This window comes from Gracilinanus agilis, chromosome 4 (assembly GCF_016433145.1).
Source record: "Gracilinanus agilis isolate LMUSP501 chromosome 4, AgileGrace, whole genome shotgun sequence".
In the NCBI taxonomy this organism is placed as follows: Eukaryota; Metazoa; Chordata; class Mammalia; order Didelphimorphia; family Didelphidae; genus Gracilinanus; species Gracilinanus agilis.
Window position 1 is genome coordinate 46,045,020 of NC_058133.1, and position 18,277 is coordinate 46,063,296.

The window sequence follows — 18,277 nt, forward strand, 5'->3', positions numbered from 1 at the left end:
TAGTTAGACATTTCCCAATCTTTCCATTTTACCTCACAACACTGTTCTTTACAGTATTATACACTGCAACCAAACCAGGCTGCTTTCTGTCTGCCAGTCATTCCTTCGACTTTCCTACCCTTCAGCCTTTGGCCACGCCATTCCCTGTGCCCCAAATGACCAACCTGTTCCTTCCTTTGGCCTGTTGAATTTATACATATCTTTTAAAACCTAACTCACATGCAACCTTTGCCATGACCATTCCTGATCCTCTCTGTTACATAAAAATCTTTCTCTCCCTAGGTTTCAATACAACTTTTTAAGATTTTCAGTACTTTCCAAACTCTTTGTGACCGTATTAAGAGTTTTCCAGGCAAAGATAATGGAATGGTTTGCCATTTCCTTTTCCAGTTCATTTTATAGATTAGGATTTCTAAAAATCATTTTATCATTACATATATATACAAATCATTATATCATTTACAGATGTGAACCCCAGGGTCACACAGCTAGGAAGTGTCTGAGGCTAGATTTGAATTCAAGAAGATGACTCTTCCTGACTCTAGGACCAGTACTCTATCCACCATTACACCACTTAGCACCCACTGTTTATTTTATACCTCTAATAAATGTCTCACATATTATGTTATTAATACCTATATTAAAGTTAGCTGCATCTTATATCCTCATACTAGATTATAAACTCCATGAGGATAAGCACCAGTTGTATATCCTCCCTCCGGTGTTCAGCTCAGTTCTCTGCATATAGTGGGTACATAATCAAGGTTTCCTGAATTGAAATGAATTCTTTCTTTGTAAGTCAAAGATAGATTTTAGCTTGTGTCCCTCATAAGTGATTTCTTCCTTTATTTCACTGGGTTGTTGTCAGTCATCCAGAAGAATGTATGAAGTGCCTATTGTGTGCCAGATAGGGGAGAAATACTTTTCAAATGTTAAACTGGTCTACAATGTAAGTTATTCATTTCTAGTCATTTATTCCACTGAACATAACAGTGCCTCACGAGAGAGAGAGAGACTTGTTTTCCTTGACCCAAATGGGAGAATGCAGGAGCAATAAATAACAGGTACAAAGAGGAAATCCGAACTTTGATGTCAGGAGCTGAAGGGAAGTTTGGGAAGTTAGCGGGTTCCCTTCTCTTGATCTTTGAGTGAAGGTTCAATGATCAGTTTTTAGATATCTGACAGAAGATATCTTTGCTCAGAAAGAAACTGGAATAGCCAGCAACTTAAGTCCCTCCCAAGTCAGAGATTCGGTGACTGTTATGAAACTCTGAATCCTTACTGGTTCTGAATGGCAAATCTGGCAATGATATAATAGTAGGCATGATGGGAAAGACTAAATGATCAGATCACAAATAATATAGAGGCACTTCTTTTTAAAGGATCCCATCTGGTTGACCTTAGCCCTAATTCTACTCCTCAGATAGCATTAAAATATAATGGAGTTAGTACCAACTCTGGAGCCAAATTTTATATTAATTGTTAGCTGTAATCTGCCAAGACAAACTATAGTGACACAAGTAAAAAGATTCCCAGTTCATTCCTACTATCTTCTACGACTGTCCATTCCACTCTGGGATAGCTGAAAGTATTAGGAAGATTTTACTGACATCAAGACAATACTTTGCTCTTTGTTCCTCTTATCCATTGTTCCAGGTTCAACCCTCTTGGGTCAAGAAGAATGAGTTTCTTTCTCATGAGGCAATGTTATATTCAGGAGAATAAATGAAAAATTCACATTGTAGGCAGTTTAACATTTTCAAAGTTTCCCTCCTATGCTTACTACAGTCTTCTGACTGACTGACAACATCTTGGCGGGGAGTAAAATAAGAAATGACTGATAAGGGGCATAAACTAAGATCTATCTATAACTTTCAAGGAATGAATTCATTTCAATTCAACAAACATTGATTAAACAATTCATTTAATCCTAGGAATATGTGTAAAAGAAACACATCCACGAGTATAGTTTTGCTAAGAATGTTTGCTCTTGCTATTGTCAGTAATTATTATGAGAGGGGACAAAGGCATCAGGCTATAACCTCTGATCTACTAAGAGTCAAAGATTCCACTGAATAGAAGTATGAATTGAGCTATATTAAAAGGACATTCAAAAATAATTTTATACGTGGTGTTACTAGATTATAAATATATACCCAAACAGGAATATAAGCAATTCCAAGTTACATACTCTAAACAAATACATCTGAAATAGAAAAATAACCAAAGGGGCATAATGTACCTTTGAATCTTCCATATTTGCCAAATTTTTGGGCCGCATCTTGATCTCCCTAGCTTCTAGCTGCATGAGCAATTTTTTATAATAAAGTTCTAAATCTTCTTGAAGTTTGGTTAAAACTTCCTCCAAAGAAGCTGTGATTTTCTTGGTTTCAAAATACTTTTTCTTCCAAGCTTCCTGGACTATGGATAAAAGTAAAATTATTATTTGACTCATCCTAGAATCATGTGCTTTTAGAAATTAACAGTTCAATAACAGAGTTTATTGATTAGAATAACTGATCCCTTTCATGTCACAGAGGAGGAAACTGAGGTCCAGGAAGTTTAAGTGACTTGCTATAGTCAAACAGTAGCAAAGTAAGGACCAGAACCAAAGGCTTCTGTATGAATCCTCTACTCAATTACCTATCTTATACAATTCTTTCTGGAAATAACTAATGACAAATATTTAAAATGATAATTATATTAGCAATTCTTTTATGTTGATTCTTTTTCATAAGCTAGCTTGGGGTCATTATTTATCTCAGTCCATGAAGTAAAAGATGGATTATCCTCTTCCCGGGGGTTTTCCATTAGAAATGATCAAGACAGACTGGCTATATCTGTCTTATCTGAATTATCTTAATCACTGAATGATCTGGATCTTTTTTCTTCTGCCTTGATAGGGCCTATTTTTGTGAAGTTAACTGATTCAGTGCCACAATTTATCAAAAGGGACAATTAAAAGCCCAAACCACTATAAGTATTTGGGGGTTTAGTTTTATCATGGTATAAACACTATTGAAGTGAATATTCATATTTTTAAAATGCTGTTACATTCTCCTTTTCTCCTGTTTGTCTTATATTTACTTTCTTATTTAGATTTAATCATTTGGATCCCAGCAATAGTGCTTTATGTGGTATTGTACTCAAATGACTGTTAAAAAATTACCATTTGGATGGTTGCTTTTCTGATATATAATAAGAAGCAAATATTGTTGCTGATTCTTACATATATGATCTGTGCTCCTGGGAGTTTGATGCTAAATTATTTATGGATGATCAGCTTTTAGATACACAGGAACAATTATCTCTTGATCTACTAAAAGTAAGCACTTGACAAAAAACTTTTTAAACTTCTGAGAAAGAGGTGGATATATAGTGAATAGAGTTGACCTTGGAGTCAATAAGGCATGGACTCAATTGCTTCCCCTGTGATCATAAGCAAGTCACTTTATCTCTCTCAGGGACCCAGGCAACTTTTAAAGACTAGAAGGTACAGAAGTGTTGCCAGTCTGCCCCTGTGGAGAGAATTTCCACATCTAGAGTTCCCTATTCCAAAGAAATCACAGTTCGAGCCTTCAACCTCCCCCCAAATCTTTAAAAATATGATTTCATCTTTTTAAAAGAACCTTGAAAGGTACTTAGAGGGAGCTGTATTATTCACATTTTACAGGAAGGAAAAATGTTATAAAACATAACTTGCTTAAAGTCACATAGTTGGTTGGGGATTTAGCACCAGATCTCAAATGTTCTGTGAATTGAATTACATGAAGCAATCTACCAGAAAATAGGTTAGACTAACATCTTATGCCGTCTACCACAATAAGTTCCAAATGAATACTTGACAGAAATATGAAAGGTCATATAAAAAATACTGGGGAGAAAGAAGAAAGGTAAGTTTCAAAACTATGGTTAAATGAAGCATTCTTAATTAAATATGAGACATAGTTAAAAAAAATAAAATAGACAACTTTGATTATATAACATTGAAAAACCTGTGGGAATGTAATACAACTAGAATTAGAAGGGCAGTTATTTGAAAAAAATCAAACAGTTGGTATCTCTGATAAAGTTCTGATACCACATATATGTATCATTGATAAGATTCATAAAAAAAGCCATTCTCCAAACAACAAGTGGTCAGATTACAAAAGAAGAAATGCGAACTATCCACACACCAAAATTGGAAAAACAGCTCCAAATTAAGAATAAGAACAATGAAAACTCTCAGGTTTTTCACACCGTCAGATTGACAAAAATTACAAAAGATGAAAATGTCAAATTTTGGAGGGGCTTTGGGGTAACAGGCATAATAATGCATTGTGGGTATAACTGTGACTAATTTGAACAGTTATGAAAAACAGTTTGGAATTCTCTCCAAAGACTCATTGACTGCTTCATATACTTTAATCCAATATTACCCACCAAAGATTTATTCTCTCAAGAGGCCAAAGACAGAGGCAAAGAGTTCATACATACAAACACATTTAAAGCAGTACTTTTTGTGATAGTGAAGCACTAGAAACAAAGTGGAAGCTTATCAGTTGGGTGACTGCCTGAACAAAATAATGGTAAGTGAAAATGAGGCAACATTATTATGCCGTAAGAAATGATGAATATGCAAAATCCAGAGAAATTTGGGAAGACTTACATGAACTGATGCAGATTTAGGTTATCACCACTAAGAGAACAATTTACAAGACCAAAATAATGTGCAAGAAAAAAACAACCTTGAAAGACTTTAGCTCTCTGATCAATGCAGTGGCCAGTCACGGCTTCAGAAAACTAAGGCAAAGCAGGTCTCTAATTTAGCAGCAAGAACTAGAATAAGGTACTAGAAGTACGAAATGAGTCCTATATTTTCAGACATGGGGAATGTGATACATTTTGTCTGACTATGCTGCATTTGCTTCAAGGGAGGGTGGACTCTATTGGGGTAGGAGAGTGAGGCAGAGAGAAGAAATAAGAAAAAAAAACTAAGAGTTAATAAAGGAAAAATATATAGAAGGGATGAAATAAACAAGGCCATATTTTACTACCTTGTTAAATTTAATATACACTTTTAAAAACAAATTGTAGAGAGCAGATGTTTATCGTTTCATGTACAATTCTTCTCTCACCTCTCTTGTTTGTGTATTTGAATATTTCTGTTTGTAAATGATTAAGTTCATAATAAAAAAGTCAAAAAGGAGTTCTATGTTCTTTCTACTAGACCTTTAGTGACATAAACAAAACCATTAAATTCCTACAGGAAAATATAAATCTTAACCAAAATATACATATATTTCACCTTCCTAACTTGAGTGGAAACCTTAGTTTAACACTGATATTTATTGAATATTATTTTCCTCTTAATGTAGTAGAATGAAATAGATTTACAGAATTATAGACCTTAAAGAGACCTTAGATATTATCTATTATACTCATCGCTTTATAGGAGAGGTAAATAATACTCCTAAAGGTAAAATGACTTGTCAAATGTTGTAAAATTGACAAAAGTGGTAAAGTGAGGCTATGAATGGCTATGAATACAATTCAATAAATGTTTTACAGTGGATACTATGTGCAAGGGTATTATGTCAGACAGTCCCTGTTTTCAGGGACCTTACATTCTACTGGTGTCTAGATTCCAATCTAGGCTTATGCTAAGTCATCTGCAGGTGGTGGTAAGTGGATAGGATGCTGGGCTTAGAGGCAGGAAGACCCAAGTTCAAATTCAGCCTCAGAAACTTATAGCTATGTGACAACCTCCATTTGCCTCAGTTTCCTTAACTATAAAAGGCAGAAAATAATACAACTATCTCCCAGGTTGTTGGATCAAATGACATACCAGAACAATTGCAAAGCACTTGGTGTAGTGTCTGACATACAGTATAGGAATGCTAGATCAATGTCAGTTATGTGTATATGTATACACATGTGTATGTATACACATGTGTATGTATATGCGTGTGTGTGTGTGTGTGTGTGTGTGTGTGTGTGTGTGTGTGTGTGTACTACTTCTATTTCCCAGAGGAATTTTCAAAGAATTTCAGATTTGGAAAGGATCTCAGCAACTGATTGGTCCAATCCAGACCTGAAAGAGTCCTCACTAAGAAATACTTGATAAAAGGTCACCTAACGGTTCCTTGGAGACTCTAGTAATGGCAGGCAGATGGAGTGGGGGAACCTTCTACTTCCCAAGCAGGTCATTTCCCTTTGGGCCTGTTCTAGGTGTTAGGCACTCTAACCTTACTTCAGCTCTTTGAAATCCTGCCCATGCTCCTCTATCCACCCCAAGGGGTCAGGCAGGGCAAGTCTAATCCCTCTTCCATAGACCTGACACCCCCTCAAATTCTTGAAGACAGCTGTCCTCCCTGTTCTTAGACTTCTCCCAGTTCTTTCATCAAACCCTTCCAAAGGATGAATTTGAGGCCATTCTAATTGTCCTCTGAATATTCTCCAACTAACCTACATCCTTTCTGTATTGTGTCCAGAACTCAACCAAAGCTCAGGTATGGTCTGGCTATGTCAGAACATAGTGTTTCATCTCCCTATTCTTGAAAGTGAGACCCTTTTAATTTGGTCAACAATGGGATTATTTTTGGTGGTTCAATATCACACTGTTGGTCATATTGAGTTTATAGCTCACTAAAACCCCCACATCTCTCTTTAAAAAAACAAAAACAAAAAACAACCCAATAACTATCTTATCATGTTTTCCCTGTTTTCTACTTGTGAAATTAATTTTTTGAACCCAAATGTGAAATTTTACATTTATCCTCATTACACTTCAGAATCTGAGATTATACCCAATAATCTAGCCTGTCAACCTTTGTTTGGATTCTGTCTTACAAAGTGTTTGTGATCTGGTAGGTATTATCTCCATCTTTGACATTAATGCTATCTATGCATCTCTAGGTCTAAATCATTGATAAAAATGTCACATGACAAAGGCTAAGCACAGAGCCCTGGGGTATAAGATTAAAGACTTCCTTGCCTAAGGTCACTTCGAAAATGACTTTGCCCACTACTTCATCTGGTAGAGATTACAAGGCCATTCACTGACTCCTAAAGCAGTACCCTGACTTCTTAGGGAAAATTACTTTGAGGGCATTAGATTTTTGCAAGTCATTCACAATAAATATAACTTCCTAATGTTATCTACAATATCCATATATGATATCGTTACAATCAAAATTATTTTGAGAGATTGATTTTGGATAAAAAAAGTATAAGTTTACTGATAATCAATTCATTGGTTAGGCCAGCATCATAACCAATAATGTGAAATAGGTCAATGGCCCTCTCTTAGTGACCAGAATGTTTGATCAGGCAACTCAATAGTTTTAGAAGGTCACTATTCAGACCCTCCTTTGAACAGCTTAAGAGTTCTCTAATTGTAAAAAAGCTAATTAAGTGGTGGTTCATCAAATTATCTACTCCTCTTCATCCCCATGGCAAAGGAAACACATACACAGGAAAAGAACCCTTGTTCTCTTCATTTATTGACCAAATTCTGTTAAAAAGAACACATGCCTGAGGATTCCTAAGGATAAAGAAAAGTAAAAACCTGTAGTGTGGATGGTGCCTGGGGATGGCACAGGAATATTCTCTCATATATAGGCTAAATACACTGTATGCAAAAAAAAATAAATCCTCACAGCAAGTTTTATATACTTTAAAAGATAAGAACATTTATCACTAGCTTGTGGTTTGAATTATATTACTATGTTTTTATTTTGCATCTGATTCCCTATTATCTGTTGGAAGGGGACATAGAATGATATGATGAGGAAAGAAATGAAGATCATATTTTATATTAGACTTCTGTAGAACAGGGATTGGGATTACTTCTAAACTTCACTAGATTTGACTGTTAATCTGGTACCAAAAGCTATAAGACTAAAAACAATGAAACACTAATTATAATTTTATATTTATTTTAGTAGTGCAAGTCTTAAATATTTTGTTTATATGGCTATAAGATATCTATTAAACTATACCACGATATCTTTTCATTTTGCTTTGTTCAAATAAACTTTTAACTCTTTTTAACAGTTCTTCTCTAGTCTCTTCCAACTGACATCTTTCTTCCTTTACTTGCTTCATTTGTTGCATAATCTTGAGGCCTAAGAAAATATAATTCATTCATCAATATATAGAAGCTAAAGCTGGGCAAAATCTTCCACAATTAGAAAAACAAACCACACCTTGACTGTTACTTTCTTTGTGGCTGTACATTATTTGCCTCCATGGCAAAGGTTCCATCTCAGGTTCTGAATACGATGTACAGAAAATACATAAAGGGAAGGTAAGAATCATGCAAATGAATACATTGGCATTAAAAGTATTTATAAAGAACATATTACTGAAAGGACATTCTAATTCTCTTCTCCAAAATTTATGCACACAACAACAAATACAATTACACTATTGAGACACTATGTTAACTCAAGGTTACATTTTTAAAGTGAGTTACTTTAATAAATCTTTATATAGAAAATATCAGACTTTAAATAAGGAAAATCAGATTTTAGCATTTATTTTTAATGTAGCAATACTGTGAACTAATAATAAATAGGTTCATTTATTTGAGTTTCATTTCTCAGTCACCCTGGTAAGTACTTACTCTCATTTTGTAATGCAGAATTTTCAATCATTCCTGGAGCAAAAGCAAGGAGTGGTAATGAAGGAGGAGCAGAAGGACCTGGTGGCTTGTCAAAATCTTCATCACCTAACTGTAACCAAACAAATGAACAGCAGGGATCCTTTTTGAAATATTTTTCAACAGAAAAAATGATATTAAAAATTACCACAATTGCTACATAGATGCAGTGTCTTGCCTATGTGGACATTTACAACTTAGGTCACGTGAGTAGCTATGGTATAGTATAGCATCAAGTGTGGAGAGCATCCCAGGACTTGTGTGATCCATTTTGCTTTCAGAACAAGTACTTGAAGGAAAATGTGTTTCAAGTACACAGATTTCAGTTTATTTAGGTGAGATTGATTAGCCTTTTTATGACAGAATTAAAATAGTAGGTTCTGGGGTAGTAGGATAACCTTACCGAGGGCTGATACATGTAAAACATCAAAGAGGTGGTGGGATAACTCAGCACTACAGCCGGAGTTGCACAGGCGTGCCTTCTCAAAGCCTCCTTCTTTCTAAATCTTTGTCCTAGTTGACCAGATCCACAAGTTCAGCCAGGGCTAGGAACACTGGTCATAAACACTTAAAAGGGCATTGCCCTCTTACACAAAGCAAATTGATGCAACTGCATTACCGAAAAATTATAGAAACAAAGAATCTTTGGAAGAGCTGACACTTGCTAATAATAATATAAGGGATTCAAGAAAAATCACAGCAAAATACTTTGCAAATATTTCAAAAAATTGCTCCTGTTTTTGCAAACATTTCCCAAATAAGTTGTCTCACTGGACAATGTATATGAACTCATAACTGTACCAATTAACAGTATGCATTGATTTTTTTTCTTAAGAGATTGACATATATTAATATTACATGATAATTTGCATACATTAAAAAGGAACATATGATGAAACCATGAATTTTATTTCATAGTTTATAACTTGTAAGCACATAAGAAATCAACTTGGCATTTCAAAAATTGTCCTGCTTTTTTTCCCCTCTCAACTTCCTTCTGCTAATTCAAATTTATTAATTGACTTTCCTTCTTGAAATAATTTCTATGGCAGGAGAATATGATTTGAATTCATTCTCCTGGTCATCCACATTCATAAAGAGTGATTGCCTTATACCATGACATACTTTACTCTACATAGACATCAAAATGAGCGAGACAACTGCCCTGAATCCTACCTCATTTAACACAGGATTCTACATGAAAGGTAGTTGTGTAATTTCTTTGCCTAAAGGAAGGAAAAAATTTAGGAGTAGGATGGACTGGAAGAGAATTTATATTCCTTTGCTTTCAAAAAAGATGAAACTGAACTGAATACTTCTTTACAATTACTATGTAGTAATGAAGTAGAAAGAGAAACTAGAAGGAAAATTTGGAACAGAGAAGTTAAATTATCTTTTCAAAATCATATAGGCTTTGTAGCAAAGGTTAAGATAGAACTCAGGGCTACTAATTCCCAATCTAGAATATAGAGTAATCTGGCTATTCCATTATGATCCCTAAACACATACCTAATTTAACTAAAATTGTTTAAAAACAAGATGTTTCAGATCACTTAATTTTCTAGATAAGTAAGATTTACTCTTTTAAAAAATTCATTCTTATATAGGTTTTGATGGAATCTTCCTCACATATATTACATATTCCTAAGCCTTTGGCATAAAGAATATTGAACACAATTTAACCTTTTCTTGATGACAGTCATCTTGAGGGAAAATTATAATACTGTGTTATATCATAGAGTATGATCCTCTATATCATAGAGTATCAGTAGAGGCTATTATTGTGTATATAGCTTAAGTTGTCCTTCCACAGAATTTTCTCAAACTCCCTTTTCACTAGTTTTAGATTGAATCACTTCTATTATTGTTAGCTATCAGCATTCACTCAGATCCTACCCCTTGCTAATTCTAATTTCTTATGTATTATTATTAGAAAAGAACTAAAGTCTTCCAGGAGAAACCATGCAAACAAGCATTTTAAGTCAAGTGTCTTAATTTTATGTCAAATCTTGTCCTCTTTCAACTTTTTTTTCTTAACTCTGAATTTATAGGTTTGTTCTAGAGGGTAGAGGTTGCCCAAAAATCTGAGAGCTAGGTAAGTGGGACAATATTGTATTTGTCAGTGAAGAAAAGTCTGCTGTTTTTCGGGGGCACATATATAGCTAATACAAAGAACCTGTTTAAACAAAATGACTACTGCCTACTTCTGATAATTCACATGGATGTAGATGATATTACCAGATAGAGCTTAGAAAGCATTGCTAATGAAGCCTTGAACAAGAAATTCAAGACTGTAAAGACACACATAGCTATTAATATTAGATTCTAAATCATAAATTCTTATTTAGTGTATTTGTTATTGTTTTTAAAGCCCTTGGAAGAAAGGGGGAGATTTGGGAAATGTATGGTTGATATCTGAAAATGGAACTTGATTTCTTGAATCCAAGTCCAAATGTAGAAATAATAGGATCCTAGAAAGAAATTGAATGGACCTAACAAGAGTTGTTACTAATATAGGACAAGCCTTAGAACGTTGTGTATCTACCACAAAGGGCTTTAAACAGAAAAGGAAATAAAGAGAAAATTTCCCTTGCAGATTTTCCAAACTCAATGCCACAAGGGAATAGCTATGATGTAGGAACAATAGCAACAGAAATACCTAGAGGTTCCCAGGAGACATAATAAGGAACAATAATAAAACCCCTACCATCAAATGTTTTTGTACAAAGACACAAAGTATTTTTGTGAACAAGAGAACTAGTGATCCTAGTACGAAGAAACAAATCTAAGCTCCTAGGGATCACGCAGACTTGATGGGATGAGACTCTTGATTAGAAAGGGCTTTAGAAGGGATATTTATTTAAAAAAAAAAAAAACAAAGGAAAGGTAAATGTAGGGAGTCTTCTTTGTTGGAACCTACTCATTCCTACTAACCATAGTTGTCCCATAACTCTCTCCTGGGTCCTATACTGCTTCACCTGGTGATCTCATTATCTCCCATGGATTGATTTACCATTTCTTTACCTCTCTGCTAACCTCCAATCTCACATCTCTGCCTTTCAGACATCTAGAACTGAAAGTCCTGTAGACATCTTAAACTCTTATTTGCACAACAGAACTCTTTCTCTCCAGCCTTGCCTCTTACTGTCAATGGTAATATCATCCATGGCTCCTTACTCTCTCTCAAATCCAATCTATGGCCAAGGGCTGCTGATTGTATTTTTGTGATATCTCTCCTTTAGGCCCTCTTTTCTCCTCCAACACTGCCACTACCCTAGTACAGGTTCTACCTCATCATCTCATTCCTGGTGTAAAAGTGAAATTTGGGAAATGCCATATAAAAGTATATATATATATATTTACTATGGACATGTGGGGACCTTAAAACTACATTTCCCGTGGTCCAACGGGTTTCCGGTTTGGTTCTTTGGGCGTGGGGATGCCTGCGTCACCACGCAGAGAACAGTTTAAATGGGAGGGAATCCGAAAGGAAGCCCTCTTGGCTAGCAGACTCAGGAAGAGACGGGAGGTAACAATAATGGCTGGGCGGCAGTTTTGAATTCTTACAAGCGCGTGGTCTAATGACTTTATCTATCAGCATGGCTTTAATTAAACTACTAATTTCTATTATTATATCAACCTTTATTATTTTTAATCCTAATAATTATGGCAACCACACGGTCGAAATTCGAACTTTCAATCTTCCAGATAGCCTAACAATAGCCATGCTTTCTTTTTGGCCTGGCTCAGCTCTTTTGAGCACTTTTTTTTTAAAAAAGTAAAGTGGCTTTCCTTGCCATGCTTTTGCTAAAAGCAACAGCACGTTTTTGCCTCAGGCGGGACTCAGCCAGCCAGTCCAGCCCAAACCACCTTGGGAGGTCAGGCCAGCCAATTCTGGCTTTTGGCTTTAAAACTAAAATGCCGGAGCCCAGCCAGTGTGCCTCTGCCACTGATCTCCTGACTCCAGACCAGATCTCCATTCCTGACTACAAGCCTGCAAGCGTTCCTGCCTACTCTGATCTCCACTGCTTTTCCTGACTCGCTAGAACAGACCTCTTCTCCGATCCTGCCACTGGTGCTGCTAGTCCTGCTAGTCCCAGAACCCCAAGCCCCAACATCGATGACCCCCGGCTGCTGCCTTTGCCGAGATCTTCAGAGACTGCTTCAGCTCTGCTGATAAAGAACTTGGGAAGTATATTCCCCTTTCTCCCTATTTCTAGCCTTCCACGTGTTTCTCTAAAGACTTAATTTAGGCTCTACACGTGGTATTTTCTACATGGCCTATTCAAACTTTTGAGATTATTAAAAAACTGAACTTAGGGGTGGCCTATTCATCCCCATACCTGCTCAGAACTTTGAACTTTGAAATTAAAAAAAAACTCCTTAAACTCAGCAGAACTCAATCAAAAGAACCTTAAATTGAACCAGGGGTAAACTTTTAAACCTTGGAACTGAATGAGTTTTATTTCTGTTTTAAAGAGATTTGCATCTTACTGTATTTTTCTAATTATTTTTGTAAATTAATCTTGCTTATTTCGTTGATTTTCCTGTTACACTGAATCATTTTAAGTTAATGTAGTTTGTGGCTGCTAGATTAATTCTGTATAGATTTCATTGTAACTCCCAAATAATGAGAAAAATCTATTAGAACTGGTAAGAGGTTTTGACCAGCTTGTTGATCTGATACTACTGGATTTATAGAGCACATGTCTTTTAAAAATTTATTCTGTCTTGGTAATTGTAAAGAAACTTGGAAGTTTCCATGCTTTGAGTATTACCTTGTAATTTTACAAGAGGTCTTACTTTAAATCCTTAAGAATTGTTGTCTTAAAGGATAAGCTTTTATATATTTTATTATAAGAGAAATTATTGCCTTAAATGGGTAGAAGCATTTCCTACCCAGGATTTTTTTAAACCAGGAAGCCAAGGAGCTCCTGTATATTCTTATCTGAGGATAATTTAGACTAGAAGATTTTTTAAATATCAGATTTTGCTATGGAAGCAATAACAGAATTTGTTGAGAAACTCTTAGCCAAGATTTAAAAGTTGTAACAAGTATATGATTTTTAAACATCATTGTTTATTGTTTTAAAATGTGCTATTGGAAATAATGGTACTCTATTTGAATGTGCATTGTGAATCTGCTATTTGTAAGATCCATTTACACTCACAGAATGAAAATCTCATTTTTGGGTAACATAACCCTTCTAGTTCTAAGCTATATATATTTTTGATTTTTAAAACATTTTTTAATTAGAGCAATTGATTTTTCCTTTTTCTCATCTTGTACTGGAAGTACATATGTAATCATTATTTATCTTTTTTTTATAAGCTTAATGCAAATATCTGAGCCTATAGGACTGTGATTTAAATGCCTCTCTGATTCCAGAAGAGAACCTAAAGCCGTTAATTCGTGCTAAAGAAAGCATATGGTCAGAGACTTGACTGACTAAAAATCTGCAGGAATGCAGAGTTCTATGCCAATACTTTAGGGCTTGGAAATTGGGGTTTGAGTCCTGGAGTCCCAGTCTTTTCTAAAACTTTAGAGGATGTGGGTCCCCTCGACTTAGATTCCTAGAAAGCACCTAAGATTGGTTACTTATTTGGCTCACTTCCCTGAAAAGCTGATAGTAAATCAGATCAGAGAGAGACATTTTCCTTAAGTCCTGGCCCTGAATGAGTAATTGCACACTGCTGAATTCACTTTAATTAGACCTTCATTCAAAGGTCTAAGTTTATTTTCCCTACATTTTTTGCACATTTTACATTTCATTCACAAGTTAATTTTTTCTTCTTTTTTCTTGAATTTTATTCTTTGTATTTTGCCAATTGATTTCGTATAACCCCCCGGACTCAGCCACTCATCCTTAGCTGACCTGAGGTACCCTTTTTAAGAAAAAAGGGGTGTTTAGAATTTCCCTCAGGGGGATGGGATGTGTGTTAAGTTTTTTAAAACTCGATAATGTAAAAATATATGTATATTTAACTCTTTTAGGAGTAATTTCAGGGGGAATTGTATAAATCTTAGAAGAAAATGTATGTTTTGTAATCTATAATGTAAAGTTTAAATTCTTTTGAGAATAATTTCAGGATAAGGATCTTGCCATCTCCCTAGAATCCAGACAACGAACCTGTTTGGTGAAGACACCATGAAGATGTCTGAAAAACCTTCACTGTACCATGAAGACCAAATTTGAACTTTGGGGTGCAGTTGATTAAACTATGGGGAATGGAAATTGAGTTGAATGCAATTTGTTCTAATTGTACACTGTTATACCAATAGGGGACTGCCCCCAAACTAGTTTTATCCATTCGTTCATCTATTTCTTTTATCCCCAAATTCCTGAAAATCTAGAAGTTGTCTATTTTTACAGGTCCAGCGAAGAAAAAGGGCTAACCTTTTTTTTTGCCGGACCTCAGGGGGAATTGTAAAAGTGAATTTATATATATATATATATATTTACTATGGACACGTGGGGACCTTAACTACATTCCCTGTGGTCCAACGGGTTTCCGGTTTGGTTCTTTGGGCGTGGGGATGCCTGCGTCACCACGCAGAGAACAGTTTAAATGGGAGGGAATCCGAAAGGAAGCCCTCTTGGCTAGCAGACTCAGGAAGAGACGGGAGGTAACAATAATGGCTGGGCGTGTTATGATTAAAAATGATGAGGGCCAAAATCAAAAGGGAGAATAGTATTTTAATAAAAGCCATGCCAATAGAGATAAACTGACCACGCGCCTGTAAGAAAAAAACTATTCCAACCTCACCTCAGCCATTTACCTTCCTCTCTCCTCGAGCTCAGGTAACTAAAGAGGAAGTTCCAAGTCACTTCCCCCTAATTTCAAACAGTCCCTCACCTTGAATACGTCATCCAAAACCAGAAACCCATGAAACCCGTTGGATCACGGGAAATGTAGTTTTAAGGACCCCCACAGGTCCACAGAAGTTTGTCAAACATTATATTGAGGTTCAATCCTTCCAAATAGAACCCCAGGTGATTTTAACTAACACAGGCGGCAGTTTTGAATTCTTACAAGCGCGTGGTCTAATGACTATTTATCAGCATGGCTTTAATTAAACTACTAATTTCTATTATTATATCAGCCTTTATTATTTTTAATCCTAATACTGGATTATTACAATAGCCTACAAGTGAATTGACCTGCCTAAATCTCTCTCTTGTAATCCATGTTCCATTTGGCCACTGAAGTGATTTCCTAAAGTGCAGGTCTGACCAGCATATCCCCTCAGCCCCAGTAAGTGAATTAATGAATTTTAATAGCTTTCTTTTGCCTTCAGGATCAAATTAAAACTGGTCTGTTTGGCATTCAAAACCCTATATCCTAGCCCCTTCTACTTCTCCATTGTTCTTACACCTTCCTCCCTGCTACATACTTTTCAACACAGTGATGCCAGTGAGAAATGAGACACTCCATCTCTTGGCTCTGAGCATTTTTTTTTCCTCTGGCTGTTCCTCATGCCTGGATTGGTTTCCTTCCTCAACTCTGCCTACTGACCTCCCTGGCTTCCTTTAAGTTCCAAATTGCATGATACAGGATAAGGTTTTAAAGGTAGATTCCTGGTAGCCTCCAAAAGAGACTTTAACCGCCAAGCAGAGGAGTTAGTACTTGATCCCAAGAGTTGCTGTAGTTTATGGAGTGGTTGAAGGTCAAGTTCAGATGTATACTTAAGGAAAGTCACTTAAGCAGACTGTCAAGGATGGACTGGAAAGAGGGAGAGACCAGAAGAGAGGGAACAACATAAAGGGTTAGTGAAATTTAACTTAACTGACTTGAGTTGTAATCACCTGGTCTAGATGAACTAAATGAACACCACCCCCTCAAAGCCTGGCCCCATCACCCATGATGTGTTTTAGGGGGGCAACAAAGCAAATGACAGACATACATCAGGGACTCTGTGGGCCCAAAGGCTGCTACAGTAGTTGTGAAAGTCTGCCAGGAATTGTGAAATGCTGGTGAATGTGGTTGTTGGGAACAGTACCTCAGGCAGTGGGAAGCAGCTACTGGGAAGGGTCCCAGAAATAGTCTGGGCAGGTCAGGGATGCAGACTAGTCCTGATCAGAACTATTAGGATAATCAGCTCGACACAGAGAATAGTGGAGTGTGCTCCTTCACATTCTCAGACCACAAGGAAAGACACTCTGGAACACAACAGAAATAACAACACTCCACCTGCTGGACAGGACAAGTGATCATAAAGGGGGCTGAAGCTTTGAATCCTTTTATTAGATGCCAGTTTTCTATCATCATAAGACTGGAACTGGCTCTAACCAATTATATGGGCAAGGGCTTCATACTATTTCTTGTAAATGCTACTTTCACCTTCAAATTAATCAATAATATACTGTAGACGAATGTAGAGCAATCCTAAGAATTAACTTAAACCCAGGTTAGATTAAAGAAGAGCTGAAATAGAGCAGTTATTAAAATTTGAAGAGGGAAAAGCTGAGGAAACTAAAGTCATTGAAAACTTCCTTTAATACAAATTTTAGAAATTCTAATAGTGAAGAAGATGACAAAAATAATACTCATGATTTTTCAAAAGGAGATGGGCACACTGAGACTGAAATTTCTCAGTTACCTTTGGGTTCTATAGAATGAATCCAACTAATGGACCAACTAACTATACCAGAACAGAGTAATTTGAAAAGCTAGCATTTACTATAACCATCATGAATGAACTCATTCTCCTACAATGTTTGACAAAAGGTATAAAAATATTTTATGACACACAGCTTATATGCAGCAGTTGTTGCCATAATAAAAAACATAAGAAAGATAAGGCTATTAAGGAATACTCCTAAGGACAGGTACCAAACACTACCATGGTAAAAGAGGCTTGAGAGGCCTGTAGAAAGATACTGGAATACTGAATCAATCAATATCTAACCAAAGCACAACAGAAAAAATGAAAGCCATATTGCCCAATTTATGGCAATAAAAAAATGTGGGACAGAAGACAGAAAACAAAGTATATCAGAAATTCTAGATTCCTCTAACTAGAATGAAAGCAAAAGTCAAAAGGGCAAGGCAATACAAATGGTATAAAGAACAATTTAAACAAAGACTGAGAAAATGACCTAGGATTTGACAGTAAGAAATCACTGGAAAACTTTGGAGAAAGTAATTTAAATTGAATGATAATTTCAAAAGCCAAATTACAAGGGATTGAGAAGTGACTGGAGAAGAAGTAGGGGCAAAGAATGTAAATAATTTGTTGAGTAGTTCTCCCCTCCCCCACCCCCTGAAGGTTGAGGGAGAGAAAGAGAGCCAGAGATAAAAAACCATTATGAAAAGGATTGGCTTCAGTAAAGAGAAAAGCTACTTCTTCAGAGACTGGAGTTAAAGAACAGAAAATGGTAGATGATGAACAGAGAATGGTGGATGACATTAAGGAATTTTGAGATGACAAGTAACAGAGAATGGGGAACACACAATAAATGTCTTTTCTCCCTCAACATAGATGAGGAAATTGAGGCCTAGAGAGGTTATATGATTTGTACAATATCCCACGGGCAAAAATGATGGAGGCAGGTTTGAAATTTAGTTCCTCTGATTTTAGGAGAAGAGAGAAGGTTTGCAAAATAGCCTGTGCAAAAATTCCAAAGT

General features: G+C 35.9%; 1 protein-coding gene across 1 annotated transcript in view; it reads right to left on the reverse strand.

The window, feature by feature from the left end:
• Window positions 1–18,277, reverse strand: part of SPATA1 (spermatogenesis associated 1) — a 73,442-nt gene that overhangs the window by 14,085 nt on the left and 41,080 nt on the right. The window contains exons 9-12 of the mRNA XM_044673693.1: window positions 8,612–8,720; window positions 8,193–8,258; window positions 7,986–8,111; window positions 2,243–2,421 (exon numbers count right to left, since the gene is read on the reverse strand). Of these exons, the coding sequence (XP_044529628.1) occupies window positions 2,243–2,421; window positions 7,986–8,111; window positions 8,193–8,258; window positions 8,612–8,720 (480 nt within the window). The remainder of the gene's footprint in view (window positions 1–2,242; window positions 2,422–7,985; window positions 8,112–8,192; window positions 8,259–8,611; window positions 8,721–18,277) is intronic.